This window comes from Pinus tabuliformis, chromosome X, assembly GCF_031772625.1.
Source record: "Pinus tabuliformis cultivar Carrire ecotype Pingquan chromosome X, CPIR1, whole genome shotgun sequence".
Lineage (NCBI taxonomy): Eukaryota > Viridiplantae > Streptophyta > Pinopsida > Pinales > Pinaceae > Pinus > Pinus tabuliformis.
The window spans coordinates 1,564,168,211-1,564,183,628 of NC_142308.1; the positions used below are offsets into that span (position 1 = coordinate 1,564,168,211).

The 15,418-nt window shown below is 37.2% G+C and overlaps 2 protein-coding genes and 1 long non-coding RNA gene across 8 annotated transcripts; 2 read left to right on the top strand and 1 right to left on the bottom strand.

Moving 5' to 3' along the window:
- Nucleotides 1–1,205: 1,205 nt before the first annotated feature.
- On the bottom strand, nucleotides 1,206–11,421 carry LOC149146001 (uncharacterized). Of its 6 annotated transcripts, none has more exons than XM_089450203.1 (4): nucleotides 10,033–10,725; nucleotides 9,296–9,650; nucleotides 8,897–8,996; nucleotides 1,206–1,468 (listed from the first exon to the last, which is right to left on the bottom strand). In XM_089450203.1, exons 2-4 carry the CDS (start codon nucleotides 9,606–9,608, stop codon nucleotides 1,357–1,359), a joined length of 525 nt encoding a protein of 174 aa, XP_089306329.1. In that variant the 5' UTR covers nucleotides 9,609–9,650; nucleotides 10,033–10,725; the 3' UTR covers nucleotides 1,206–1,356. The 6 variants fall into 6 exon arrangements, with proteins under 6 accessions (XP_089306329.1, XP_089306328.1, XP_089306331.1 ...); XM_089450202.1 differs by lacking the exon at nucleotides 1,206–1,468 and adding an exon at nucleotides 5,446–5,836; XM_089450205.1 differs by lacking the exon at nucleotides 1,206–1,468 and adding an exon at nucleotides 7,688–7,721.
- On the top strand, nucleotides 3,063–4,050 carry LOC149146002 (uncharacterized). The gene is made up of 2 exons (XR_016265031.1): nucleotides 3,063–3,851; nucleotides 3,956–4,050. It is a non-coding gene; the product is annotated as an uncharacterized LOC149146002 (long non-coding RNA).
- Nucleotides 11,422–11,564: 143 nt separating the features above from the next.
- On the top strand, nucleotides 11,565–12,266 carry LOC149146003 (pentatricopeptide repeat-containing protein At4g08210-like). The gene has a single exon (XM_089452626.1). The coding sequence runs from the start codon at nucleotides 11,565–11,567 to the stop codon at nucleotides 12,264–12,266; it is 702 nt and encodes a 233-aa protein (XP_089308752.1).
- The last annotated feature ends 3,152 nt before the right edge of the window (nucleotides 12,267–15,418 follow it).

Sequence of the window (15,418 nt, forward strand, 5' to 3'; positions counted from 1 at the left end):
ATTGCTTGAATTGTTATTGTAAATTGGGAAATGAATTATTTTATGTGGAAGATTAATTTGACTGGAGAAATAGCAAAACAAATTGCCTGTATGAATTATTAAATTCTGTTTTCGAAGTGTTTTGCGGAGTTCAGTGAATTTTCTGTCATGCAAATCCATTTGGTATGGGTTGTGTGAGTGCCTGTGTAGTTACATTCTTCATTTACTTTCTATATATTTGGCAGCTGGAAAATATATTTTGAAGCAAAATGAATTGGCTTGAGCTTGCTAGTTAATATGAATATTTCAGCCATATTAAACGCGTTAGAAGTGAGGAACGCGTTTTAGTCAAGCTATTTGGCATGCTCAAAAGAAACCAACAATGGCGACTGACCTCATTTTCAGTTGATTTGAAAATTAGTTGACTGGTAATGCTAGCTAAATATAGTTTCTCATTAATGGAGTGTTCTACCAAAAAAATCGTCCTCATTATTTTGTTGTCGCGTACTGAATTAATGATGGAATTGAATGGAACCGTTTTGATGGCCGTTAAATGAACCTTTTCTTGTATTCATTCTACTGCATTACCCCGTGTTCGTATAAATTTCTCAGCCTAGATTTTTGGAGAAATTCCTGAAACAAGTTTGTTTCTGTTTGCTTTGTCGGTGTTAAGTTTTTGCTGATTAACTCTAGTTTTGCCTAAGGTACAATGTATGCTCATTATGTTGATTGTGAACTTTAAAATGGTACCCATAATGGGTTCAATGGCGGTGTGAAAACCCTTGTGAAGCACACGCTTAAACGAAGCAATTTGCCTTTGTTTGAGGTTGTGCACAAAGTGTTTGACGAAATACCTATACTATAATTTGGGCTAAGGCACTGCAATGCATCAAATATCGCTTTTCCCGTTTGAAATCACCACTGTACACAACAGAATTTTGTGTTGCATCTGCCGCGCATACATTTCTATAATACCCAATCCCAGATGGGTAAACAATTACCTATTTTCACAAAAGAAAAAACAGGCTGTCTTTCATTATAATAAGAAAAAATAGTTACAATATTCACCCTTCTGAAATCCAAAATGACACAGTACTACAACTGCTGCTCTATGCATAGAGCTCTAATCTGCTTAAGGCTGGGCTTACATGATAAATTTGGGTTTACATTAGCAAAATCTCAATTTTGATAAAAGAAAGACAGAATTACAAAACCTCTCAACTCAATAAAAAACCCGATGAACATCTTTCCTTGTTTATTTCAGCGATGATGATACTCTGTCTCTGCTTTAGAAGGGCAGACAGACAATGCAGTGTATACCATTATATTTGAAACATCCAGAGCTACAAATGGATCCATTAACAAAATAATTGTAGCTTATTTCGCCAGCATGATAGATCTGCCACGTTTCGATAGTAGATCAGCCACCATATTCTGCTCTCTGTAAATGTGGGAGAATGTGATGTGCTTGAAGGACTTCGCCAGATCTCTAATATAGCACATCCAATGGGTAAAAAATCACTTACTCTTTCCCAATGGAAGTATAGTTAGACTTCAAATATTGGCTTAATGAATTCTCATGGTTTTATCCTTTCATTCCGCCATGCAAAAATAAAATTCCTGTAAACTTCTTGGCATGGGGTTGTTTCTTGCATGTGAAAATGCACTGTTTATTGAAAATACAACTGGAATACATTAATGGAAGTAACGAGACCAATGGGAATTTTTAAAGAGATGATACAATACAAAAATCTTGGGTGAAAATGCAATTGCCTTTACATCTACTTGTTCACATTGCTGTACAAAAGGTAAATAGTTCAAATTTGACGATACACAGGGAATGGATTAGTTGCTCTTTTCCTATAAAAGTAGAAGCTTTGTTTTTGAAATATTGGCTTAAAGAATTCTCATTATTTTATTCTTTGATTCCGCCTTGCAAAAAAACTCTTTCCTGTAAATTTCTTGCGACAATAGGCAATTTCTTGTGTGTGATAATAGACTGTTTCTTGTAGATCCTGCTGTGTTGCAGTAATTGAGTATCAAGACCGAAGGAAAATTTTGAAAAGATAGTACAATATAGAATGGTGAAAATGCAATTGCCTTTCAATGGATTTGTTTATATATTGCTTTGCAAAATAGGAATGGTTCAATATGTGACTTATAGGTAGATGGTTTAATGGATGAATCTAACTTAGGTTAGGATTCAGAACAATAGAGAGAAGTAAATATAATAATTAAGCAACAAATATTCAAACTATGTGTACCATGATTTATCTTAGAAAATCTTAATTGCAGAAAAACCAGTCAATAATAGATCTATTATTGTCTTTGGCTAAAACACAGCCATGCTGGGAAACACTCTGAGCTTTCACCGCTCAACCATAACTCACTATAATGAAGAATCCTCTAGCCTTTTAATGACTTCAACTACATATAATACCATGACCTTATTACCATGGGTCAACGATACCTATACCCAAAATCCACAACCGTTAACACAATCTCAATTCCATTCCATCACATAATCAAGTTTATCTAAGAACATATAACTCTTGGAACTAATGTTGGTTCAACCGATAATAAGTTTATCTAACAACATAACTCTGGGAACTAATGTTGGTTCAACTGATAATAAGTTTATCTAACAACATAACTCTGGGAACTAATGTTGGTTCAACCGATAATTTTACTAAACCCTTGGAAATGTCACTTTTAAGTGTTTTTCAAACACATGAAAATGTAATTATATTACAACATTTCCCATGCTCAACGGTAGAAGTGCATCTAAACTTGATGAATGAAAACTGTGATAGATATAAGGAAAATAGAAAGTTACTACCAGGTATGTGGATGCAGGTAAGGAACCAGAAACCGTGACAGAGTTGAGTATGACATACAAAACAAGATCTATAGACATAACGAATTATTCAGACAATCTGAATATAACATATAATAGATGACACATATAATAGATGCATATAATTTCTAGATGGAAATGAAGAGAGAATATAAAAAGGATGAAAATTCTGCCAGCGCTCGAAACAACACTACCCAAATGTACCTACAACATCACTACCTATTGTTGTTTCTCACCCCCTCGAGAATAGATTCACTAATGGATTCCCACAGTCTGAAATAGAATCCAAGGCATCAAAAGGTAAACCTAGGATACCCACTTATTCAAGACATGTTCTCTAGAGACTGTCACTTTGCATTTAAGTAATTTCATTCATCCTCTTATGCAGATCTCAACAAGTTTCCTTCAACCGATCATCTTGGGTACCTGCTTGAGGTACTGGAGAATAACGAAGATGAGCCTAAGCGGGACAATGATGATCAAGAAAAGTAGAGACCATCATCCACAGTCTGCAGTTCTGTAAAATAAAGAACATGACAAAGATTTACTTAGAAAACAAGCTGTCAATAATGGGTTCCTGGAAGTAGTTGAATAGAAGCTACTTTGTTTTGTTTTGGTGATTATTATAAAAAGGTAATGATTAGTGAGTTTCTTTCCTTGCAACAGCTATGGACATAACCTTCCAGAGAGTCCATTTTCAAATCTTAATGGATCCAATGGTATTAAAACAGTATTATATACTACAGAGTAAACAATGGGGAACATGCCCACTATTTCCAAAGTTTTAACACAAGCATCATCAAAATCTGCTATCGATAAGGAACTTACTTGTTCTATATGCCTGGGTACTTAGAATATTCGTTTTTTTTACATTGTTATTTCAATGATTTATCTGTATTCTAACAACAGACAACAAAATCTGAAACTTCTACCCATAAATCTATGTGCAGATGCCGTTGTGGAGCCGAAGCAATTAGCATGTAGCCACTTATTTTGTTTCAAATGTGTGCCAAAGGTGAGATAAACCAAGCACTCATTTGCATTATTAAATCCATATATTTTTGAAAGAACATATATAACTGATTCAGGCTGCCATTTCTGTGAATTCTGTTGGTGCAGGTAATTAAATTGTCTGAGGAGTGCCCTATCTGTGTGCAACACAAGGGCAACCAGGGCTTTAAACTTTCTGCAATGAGAGATTTACAATTTGATTATTACCCTTGGGAAAGAGAGCCAGTCCCACACCAAATGTGTCGTAGTTATACAAAATATACATCATGATACTCAGCTTGGTCCATTTCTCAGATGGCACCGGGTCTAAAATATAAAACAATTTGAAAATGGTGCAAATGCAATCCTTTGTACCTATATGAAGATACAGATAATGTACACAGTGCCCCGAGATACATCAAGGATTTTATCAGTATACTTGGTTGTGGCATCTGTCACCTTTAATACCCTTCCAAGGCCCTATTACCGATTACAGTATGGTGCCCATTCTCAAGCTGTCAAATGAATGAAATAGTAAAAACCTACTGGTTGAAATTGTTCCATGCTTGCAGGCTGACTATTTTGTCAGTCTACTCTTCATTCTTAGCACTTGTGCTAAAACAAATTGCCTGTATGAATTATTAAATTCTGTTTTCGAAGTGTTTTGCGGAGTTCAGTGAATTTTCTGTCATGCAAATCCATTTGGTATGGGTTGTGTGAGTGCCTGTGTAGTTACATTCTTCATTTACTTTCTATATATTTGGCAGCTGGAAAATATATTTTGAAGCAAAATGAATTGGCTTGAGCTTGCTAGTTAATATGAATATTTCAGCCATATTAAACGCGTTAGAAGTGAGGAACGCGTTTTAGTCAAGCTATTTGGCATGCTCAAAAGAAACCAACAATGGCGACTGACCTCATTTTCAGTTGATTTGAAAATTAGTTGACTGGTAATGCTAGCTAAATATAGTTTCTCATTAATGGAGTGTTCTACCAAAAAAATCGTCCTCATTATTTTGTTGTCGCGTACTGAATTAATGATGGAATTGAATGGAACCGTTTTGATGGCCGTTAAATGAACCTTTTCTTGTATTCATTCTACTGCATTACCCCGTGTTCGTATAAATTTCTCAGCCTAGATTTTTGGAGAAATTCCTGAAACAAGTTTGTTTCTGTTTGCTTTGTCGGTGTTAAGTTTTTGCTGATTAACTCTAGTTTTGCCTAAGGTACAATGTATGCTCATTATGTTGATTGTGAACTTTAAAATGGTACCCATAATGGGTTCAATGGCGGTGTGAAAACCCTTGTGAAGCACACGCTTAAACGAAGCAATTTGCCTTTGTTTGAGGTTGTGCACAAAGTGTTTGACGAAATACCTATACTATAATTTGGGCTAAGGCACTGCAATGCATCAAATATCGTTTTTCCCGTTTGAAATCACCACTGTACACAACAGAATTTTGTGTTTCATCTGCCGCGCATACATTTCTATAATACCCAATCCCAGATGGGAAACAATTACCTATTTTCACAAAAGAAAAAACAGGTTGTCTTTCATTATAATAAGAAAAAATAGTTACAATATTCACCCTTCTGAAATCCAAAATGACACAGTAATACAACTGCTGCTCTATGCATAGAGCTCTAATCTGCTTAAGGCTGGGCTTACATGATAAATTTGGGTTTACATTAGCAAAATCTCAATTTTGATAAAAGAAAGACAGAATTACAAAACCTCTCAACTCAATAAAAAACCCGATGAACATCTTTCCTTGTTTATTTCAGCGATGATGATACTCTGTCTCTGCTTTAGAAGGGCAGACAGACAATGCAGTGTATACCATTATATTTGAAACATCCAGAGTTACAAATGGATCCATTAACAAAATAATTGTAGCTTATTTCGCCAGCATGATAGATCTGCCACGTTTCGATAGTAGATCAGCCACCATATCCTGTTCTCTGTAAATGTGGGAGAATGTGATGTGCTTGAAGGACTTCGCCAGATCTCTAATATAGCACATCCAATGGGTAAACAATCACTTACTCTTTCCCAATGGAAGTATAGTTAGACTTCAAATATTGGCTTAATGAATTCTCATGGTTTTATCCTTTCATTCCGCCATGCAAAAATAAAATTCCTGTAAACTTCTTGGCATGGGGTTGTTTCTTGCATGTGAAAATGCACTGTTTATTGAAAATACAACTGGAATACATTAATGGAAGTAATGAGACCAATGGGAATTTTTAAAGAGATGATACAATACAAAAATCTTGGGTGAAAATGCAATTGCCTTTACATCTACTTGTTCACATTGCTGTACAAAAGGTAAATAGTTCAAATTTGACGATACACAGGGAATGGATTAGTTACTCTTTTCCTATAAAAGTAGAAGCTTTGTTTTTGAAATATTGGCTTAAAGAATTCTCATTATTTTATTCTTTGATTCCACCCTGCAAAAAAACTCTTTCTTGTAAATTTCTTGCGACAATAGGCAATTTCTTGTGTGTGATAATAGACTGTTTCTTGTAGATCCTGCTGTGTTGCAGTAATTGAGTATCAAGACCGAAGGAAAATTTTGAAAAGATAGTACAATATAGAATGGTGAAAATGCAATTGCCTTTCAATGGATTTGTTTATATATTGCTTTGCAAAATAGGAATGGTTCAATATGTGACTTATAGGTAGATGGTTTAATGGATGAATCTAACTTAGGTTAGGATTCAGAACAATAGAGAGAAGTAAATATAATAATTAAGCAACAAATATTCAAACTATGTGTACCATGATTTATCTTAGAAAATCTTAATTGCAGAAAAACCAGTCAATAATAGATCTATTATTGTCTTTGGCTAAAACACAGCCATGCTGGGAAACACTCTGAGCTTTCACCGCTCAACCATAACTCACTATAATGAAGAATCCTCTAGCCTTTTAATGACTTCAACTACATATAATACCATGAGCTTATTACCATGGGTCAGCGATACCTATACCCAAAATCCACAACCGTTAACACAATCTCAATTCCATTCCATCACATAATCAAGTTTATCTAAGAACATATAACTCTTGGAACTAATGTTGGTTCAACCGATAATAAGTTTATCTAACAACATAACTCTGGGAACTAATGTTGGTTCAACCGATAATAAGTTTATCTAACAACATAACTCTGGGAACTAATGTTGGTTCAACCGATAATTTTACTAAACCCTTGGAAATGTCACTTTTAAGTGTTTTTCAAACACATGAAAATGTAATTATATTACAACATTTCCCATGCTCAACGGTAGAAGTGCATCTAAACTTGATGAATGAAAACTGTGATAGATATAAGGAAAATAGAAAGTTACTACCAGGTATGTGGATGCAGGTAAGGAACCAGAAACCGTGACAGAGTTGAGTATGACATACAAAACAAGATCTATAGACATAACGAATTATTCAGACAATCTGAATATAACATATAATAGATGACACATATAATAGATGCATATAATTTCTAGATGGAAATGAAGAGAGAATATAAAAAGGATGAAAATTCTGCCAGCGCTCGAAACAACACTACCCAAATGTACCTACAACATCACTACCTATTGTTGTTTCTCACCCCCTCGAGAATAGATTCACTAATGGATTCCCACAGTCTGAAATAGAATCCAAGGCATCAAAAGGTAAACCTAGGATACCCACTTATTCAAGACATGTTCTCTAGAGACTGTCACTTTGCATTTAAGTAATTTCATTCATCCTCTTATGCAGATCTCAACAAGTTTCCTTCAACCGATCATCTTGGGTACCTGCTTGAGGTACTGGAGAATAACGAAGATGAGCCTAAGCGGGACAATGATGATCAAGAAAAGTAGAGACCATCATCCACAGTCTGCAGTTCTGTAAAATAAAGAACATGACAAAGATTTACTTAGAAAACAAGCTGTCAATAATGGGTTCCTAGAAGTAGTTGAATAGAAGCTACTTTGTTTTGTTTTGGTGATTATTATAAAAAGGTAATGATCAGTGAGTTTCTTTCCTTGCAACAGCTATGGACATAACCTTCCAGAGAGTCCATTTTCAAATCTTAATGGATCCAATGGTATTAAAACAGTATTATATACTACAGAGTAAACAATGGGGAACATGCCCACTATTTCCAAAGTTTTAACACAAGCATCATCAAAATCTGCTATCGATAAGGAACTTACTTGTTCTATATGCCTGGGTACTTAGAATATTCGTTTTTTTTACATTGTTATTTCAATGATTTATCTGTATTCTAACAACAGACAACAAAATCTGAAACTTCTACCCATAAATCTATGTGCAGATGCTGTTGTGGAGCCGAAGCAATTAGCATGTAGCCACTTATTTTGTTTCAAATGTGTGCCAAAGGTGAGATAAACCAAGCACTCATTTGCATTATTAAATCCATATATTTTTGAAAGAACATATATAACTGATTCAGGCTGCCATTTCTGTGAATTCTGTTGGTGCAGGTAATTAAATTGTCTGAGGAGTGCCCTATCTGTGTGCAACACAAGGGCAACCAGGGCTTTAAACTTTCTGCAATGAGAGATTTACAATTTGATTATTACCCTTGGGAAAGAGAGCCAGTCCCACACCAAATGTGTCGTAGTTATACAAAATATACATCATGATACTCAGCTTGGTCCATTTCTCAGATGGCACCGGGTCTAAAATATAAAACAATTTGAAAATGGTGCAAATGCAATCCTTTGTACCTATATGAAGATACAGATAATGTACATAGTGCCCCGAGATACATCAAGGATTTTATCAGTATACTTGGTTGTGGCATCTGTCACCTTTAATACCCTTCCAAGGCCCTATTACCGATTACAGTATGGTGCCCATTCTCAAGCTGTCAAATGAATGAAATAGTAAAAACCTACTGGTTGAAATTGTTCCATGCTTGCAGGCTGACTATTTTGTCAGTCTACTCTTCATTCTTAGCACTTGTGCTAATGCATAACAGATTTCACTCAGATAGGAATCCAAAGTTGACAAACAATTTCTCGTGGCTCTCAATTAAGAGTGGAGATACTCACAGGGAACAGTAATCCGGGAGCCTATAAACATGGCGCTGAAGCATTATACTCAATAAGCACTCTGTTTCGTCTGGGAAGCAATCGTACAGGAGAAGGCGCCCTGGAAATATTATGAACACTATCAATTTCATCAAAATTATAACTAAATGAAATTCACCAAAATTCTAACGTGAGGGAAAAGATAAGATTTGATAATTTTATTAATCTGAAACTAATGAACATAAAAGCAGGTAAATCGGACTTTAAAAGCACATCAGTATAAAAACAAGTAGGATGCCAAAGCAGATCCTATACCTAGGCTATCAAACCCAAAAAAACTAAATAAGTATGTAGAAGAAAGAGGCACAAAAATGTGGCATCAAAACAAATGTATTCTAGACACATATGAACAGAACTTACCGCAACCAATAACAGCCGCAAGCTGAAGGGTAGGTGTTGGAGCATACAGGAAGGGGGAAATAAAATGGAAGACAGTTTGTAAACGAATAGTTGAATGGTGGATAAAGATCAAATCCATCAGACATGCCAGCACGTATTCACGCATGGAACAATCCTCATGATAGAGTGCCGTCTCAAATATAGGTAGAAGCCTGAAAAAAATGAGTCTGGAATTGAAGCAGCAGGAGCATGCCAATTTAAGTGCCAACAACCTGGTCTCTGAATCTTTAGATTGCAATCCATTTCCAAGATAAATTGCTAGTCTAGACTTCATCAAAGCTTCCTCCTCCTCCTTTGCCTCTTTCTCCAGCACATACTAAAATTCACCAAAATGAAATAACCATTAACTTCTGAACATAAACGTTAAACGCTAAACCCTAAACCCCCATTTTTAATAATAAATCCTAAACGTTAACACTCGGCTACCTTCGAATTATAAAATCTAAAACCTGCACTCTAGAACGGAGCCGTTTGTTGTTGACGTTCTCAAGTCTAAACCCTAGACTCCTAAGTCAGATATGCATTTTAAAATACATCATTTATACTCTAAACACAATGTTAATGGATCCTTAAAACCGAAATCATGAACCCCAACCTATCGTTGCAGTTTAAATTCTAAGATATGAATCACCAACCTGGTCGATCTCTACTGAACTTTAAAATTCAATCCTGAACCTTAAATGAGGTAAATTAAATACCTATAAAAGACGATCTTGATCGAAAATGGAGCTGCAAATCTTCTCCTCCACAACATAAAGCATCTTCTCATTCGAGGATTTGCCAAACCCTAATTCGAACATTGCTTAGGGCATGAAAACTGAAATCTACAATGCATTTGGCGTAATCCACCAAACTCTGGGCCTCGACAACGGAATTGGCATTAAGGGCTCGGCGGAGCAGCTGAGAGCAAAGTTGTTTGCGGGTACTGAATGGCAAAACAAAACCCTCAGATTTGAGGGAATCCAAAATTCCGCTCAGGGCACGCAGATGGCCCGCAGATCTTTGCACTCGGACAAAAAATTTAATAATAAAACAGTATGTCAAATTCAAAGATCCATTTCATCCCAACCTCATAACTTAAAAGCATCCATCTGGCAATCTGGCGTAAACTGGATCTGTGGCAATCTGGCGTAAAATGGATCTGTGACAGTGCGGGCGAAGAAGCAATCACAATTATTCGTTTGCTTAAAATAATGGTACTGGAGAACAACTTCGGATCAAAAATATAATATATATATTTTAGTTTATCTGGAAACCGTGTACAGTCGCATGAACGGTGAGGAACAACGCAAGAAATCTCAGAAGATGTCCCTTGCCCCATCCTACATCCGCTCTGTCTTCGGCAAGGGAATCCCTGATGTTAATACTAAACTATTCTTCTATTTTCTTATTTTCTGGAGGAGAGCAGCTTCTGCCTCAGCTCTGCAGTGTCGGTCTCACCGAAGTGATCCTCCAGAATCCAGTTCCCCGTGGCCGGATCCCTCCTCCAGAACACCGTTCCCTTGTTATTCCCTCCACCTCTGCCTGCCTTGCTAACCTCTGGAAATTCCCGCCCCGCCGCTCCGCTCGATCTCATCGCTTCGGCCGCCGCTGCCGTGTATTGCCTGCAAAACACAAAGAACAAACAACATCTAAGGCTCATTTTTCTGTGGCGGTGTAGAATACAAAACCCTAGTGCTACTGGCCCTAATTTCACCCAACAAAATTTTAACGGAAAAATAATGCAATATAGACTTCATTTTGGTTACTCCCGGAAAGAATATGGAAAAGTGCATACCGAGCATGAGAAATTCTGATGTTAGAGAGCAGAGAAGATAATGTGCTCGCAGATAGAAACCGCCTCGCCATGATGAAAACGGGACACAAGACAATGAATCTCTGAAGAAAATGGAGAGACAAAACAGAAAGTGTAGGCAGTGGGAAATGCCAAGGAAATCGAAACTCAGCGAAGCCATCACTACTGACTGCGAAGGGTTTCGAGCGGGTAATCTCTCCAGCATGAGATAAACAGGGAGTTCAACCAGTGCTGATTAAAATTCCAACTGATCCAACGGCACAATCTCTTTTAATCGTCTAACACATCAGATCAATGGTCGAAAATAAGACACGGTTGCATATAAGGGAGTTCTTCCTAGAGGGGAACGCCTTACGGCGTAATTATGGATTATTATATTTTTATTGATAATTGCAAATAACGCTTATTCAACATTTTAATGAATTCTAAGTGCTAATGGGAGGATCGCTACAGGAGCAGGACTTTTCAATGGACCACGGCACCTGCGCTTCTCTCTTACAGGACTGTGCCAATACCAGAACTCTGGCAGATGGCAAGAAATCGCATACCCGAATACTCATAACTGGAATGAAGCAGACACTCATTTTAGGCACGAAGCTCGTAAATTTGTATGCCATATGGGGTTCTTTCAGGGATGCCGAGATTGCGTACCAGAGGATACCGAAGCTGAATGTTTATGCCTGCAATGCCCTGATCAAAGGATATGTTAAGCATGGATATTGTGGCGAGGCCCTGGAGCTTTATGATAAGATGCAACAGGAAGGCGTGACTCCAGATATTTTCACATTTCCCTTCGTTCTGAAAGTGTGCACGGAGCTCTTCGCTCTACAGCAAGGGATTGAAGTGCACGATTGTATTGCCAGATCAGGGTTTGAGTCCAATGTTGTTGTGGCAAATGGCCTATTAGACATGAATGGTAAATGTGGCCTCATCGAGGATGCACGCCAAGTGTTTGAAAAAATGCCTGAAAAAGATGTTGCCTCATGGACAGCGTTAATTACAGGGTATATTCAGAGTGGGCAGATTGATGAGGCCTGGAAGCTTTTTTATGGAATACAGAAGGAATGTGTCGAACCCAATTCGGTGATCATGGCAACCGTTATTTCAGCGTGCGCAGTCCAAGGGGCTCTGCAATAGGGTAAGGAGATTCATGACTTTTTGCTTAAAAGGGGGTTTGAATGTGATATATTTGTAGGGAATGCTTTGGTAGACATTTATGCAAAAGGACCTCCCAGACGGCCAGATCCAACAAAGCAAGGGTTCAACAAGATCCATCCACTTCACATGGACGCTGATCTGGTACAGCGAGCGCTCCACAAGACCAATCTACCCAGCACGGAAGCAAATCTGATTCAGATTTTTATCAAAGTGGTTGAGGGAAAACACTTTTGTATGCGGCTCAGTAAGGCAATGAGCATCCATGCATTAAAAAAGGAAATCCAGGATCGCCTTCGAACCCCTGCACGCTTTCAAAATCTCATTTACTCAGGGTACAGTATGCAGGACAACAAAACCCTCCAGCACTATGGCATAGCAAAAGATTCAACCATTATCCTAACTCTCCGACTACGTGGAGGAAGCACTGGAACTAGCTCTAAAAATACAGGTTCCTTTCGGGACGCAGTAAAAGGGAAGGAGAAAATGAAAAATAAAGCAACTCTGCCATCAGAGTTACCAGGACCCTACATTGTTGATCAAAAGTCAGAATCACCATCTCTACAAGTATCTATGCAAGAGGTAACTAGTTTAGACACCGATTTAACTAAGAACGCAGTTATTTCTAGATTTAATGGTTTCTACCCAAAATCAGATGCCCTACATCAATGGATCTTTTCGACATGGACATCTAACTGTGAAATTTACCTATGCCCCAAAGGGTTTTTCATAGTTAGATTTAACACAGAACAAGAGAGAGACAACATTATCAATCAGGGGCCTTGGTTTTGGGGCAGTGTTGGCCTCTTTATCACCCCCTGGTTTTCTGATTTCGACGCCAATACAATGATAGTCTCAACAATGCCTGTTTGGGTAAGGCTACATGGGCTCCCACTACATTTTTGGCATCACAAAGTATTAATGGCCATTGGAAATTCCCTTGGGAAATTCCTAAAAATGGATCAAGACAGAGCTATTAGGGGAATATTTACATTTTCCAGAATATGTGTAGAAGTGGACTTGAGTCAGGGACTACCTGACCACATCACACTGAACTTCAATAATACCCAATGGATACAGCAGCTTGACTATGAGAACACAGTGTTTTGGTGCAGAAGCTGCATGCAAATAGGTCACCTTCAATATGATTGCCCATTTGCACTAAAGGACCTCAGGAGAACCAAGAAACAACAAAAAAATCCCAAAGGCTGGCACCACATCGACCCATTGGAAGAAGAAGACATCAATGTGGAACATACAGAGAACCAGACAGAACCAGACTCCCAAATGAGCCAGAAACAACCTCAGGAAGTTAATACCCCAGCTACTCATTTGGGGTCGCACATTCCAGATCTGCATCAAGACTTACAAATGGAATTAAGTGGCATCAAACAAACTCATGGCTCAGAAGGCTCGGAATCTGACAAAGAACTTCAACTGATCCCAATGGAAAACTAGCTAGCTAATATTACACCCACACCTGACTCTGGAGGATGGCGGCGGGTGGAGAAGAAGAAGGGAAGGAAAGTTTAGGCTTGTTGGAACTCTTTTTTTTCTGATATTCTATTTTTGTTGTTTCCTGTCATTACAGGAACAGTCATCTGCTATTTTGTGTTATTTCTCTGTTTTTGCTGCCTAACATTATAGGAACAGCCATCTGCATATGCCTATGGCATCTACAAAATGTAATTTTATCAATATGAATAAAATTACGACTTTTTTCTTACGGGAAAAAAACATTTTAATGAATTCTTTAGAATATCATCCCTTAACGAATAATGGTTGAGTGTTTCTTAATTACCAGCGAAATTTGGTGATTGGCTATGATGAATTATATATTGATGACACGTGACAGGTTCCCCATATTTACATCGTGATAGTTCCATATTTTGAAAGTAATGACATTTGGCTTCTTTTTAGATATTATGTTCCATTTAGATAATAGTTAGGAGTTGGGGTTTTTGACTCCTGATCCCTAATATAGTTTATTTCTTGATATTTACTTGTAGTTAGACATATGCATGACTTTCTTAATAAATGCTTGATGGTTGATGATGCGAAATACTCGATATATTGTTAAAATTCTTAACGAGGGCTTACACACATAGTGAAGATCATACCCATTCTTTATTTTCAATGATGTTTGTATGGTTAATGTGTTATACAATGTTTATATTTTAATTTAAATACTAAGATATAATATTTGTAATTCATTCTCTAATTTCTTACTTTTACTAATGGTTGATTATGGTAGAAAAATACTCTATGTGATTACCTTTAAAGGAGTATTCCAATCCCTTTAAAAAATTTATTACATCAAAATCTAAAGGCACAAAGCCATAGGATACCAATACCATGGGCTACAAAAACTACGATTATTGACAGTAACATAATGTCTCATTACCGAGTGAAGGTTGACCTAACATTCCTTCGTTTAAACTATTATCTAGGCAATCTCTTCTGTGGATAGAAGAGATCCCTCTAGTTCGATCAGTGGATCTAGTAACAATCAAAACACATACATGAAAAACTCTCGTAGTTTAAATTAGAATTACATGAGAGAGGAAAAATTCCCTATTGCGTTGCTATGCGGTTGCTTTTCAATGTTAATCTCAATCTCCTCACTTCCAAGCTCGATCCTCGCTATTTTGTTGTGAATGAATACCTGCAAGAGAGATCAAACAAATACAACAAAGGAAAACATAACATATTGCATTCTAATTTAAACCATATGATAGATGAAGGAGCATCATACTAAGAAAGTAGTCATTTACACACTTATGGAAAGTAAACATGCATTGTATTAATAATAAACACAAGAGGGAAGCATATAACCACTACCTTGATATTTGAAGCCTCCTTTGGGAGGGTTTCCAAGTCCAAACCAGGACTTTTAAAGCTCTCCTTTCTCCTTCATAAACTAGTAGCAATTAGGCACAATTTAGCAGCAGCATGACCAATCTAGTCTAACCCACCATTTGAGGGTGTAAGGGAATGAATTTATAGGGATGGAGAGGGATTTAGGGTTCCACAAAAGGGGGAAGAAGGTCCATATCTTAAGGGGAAGATCCCTAAAGGTAGGATCAAGGAATCAAAACGGGAGAACTTGACCATATCCTTATTCAACAATAACC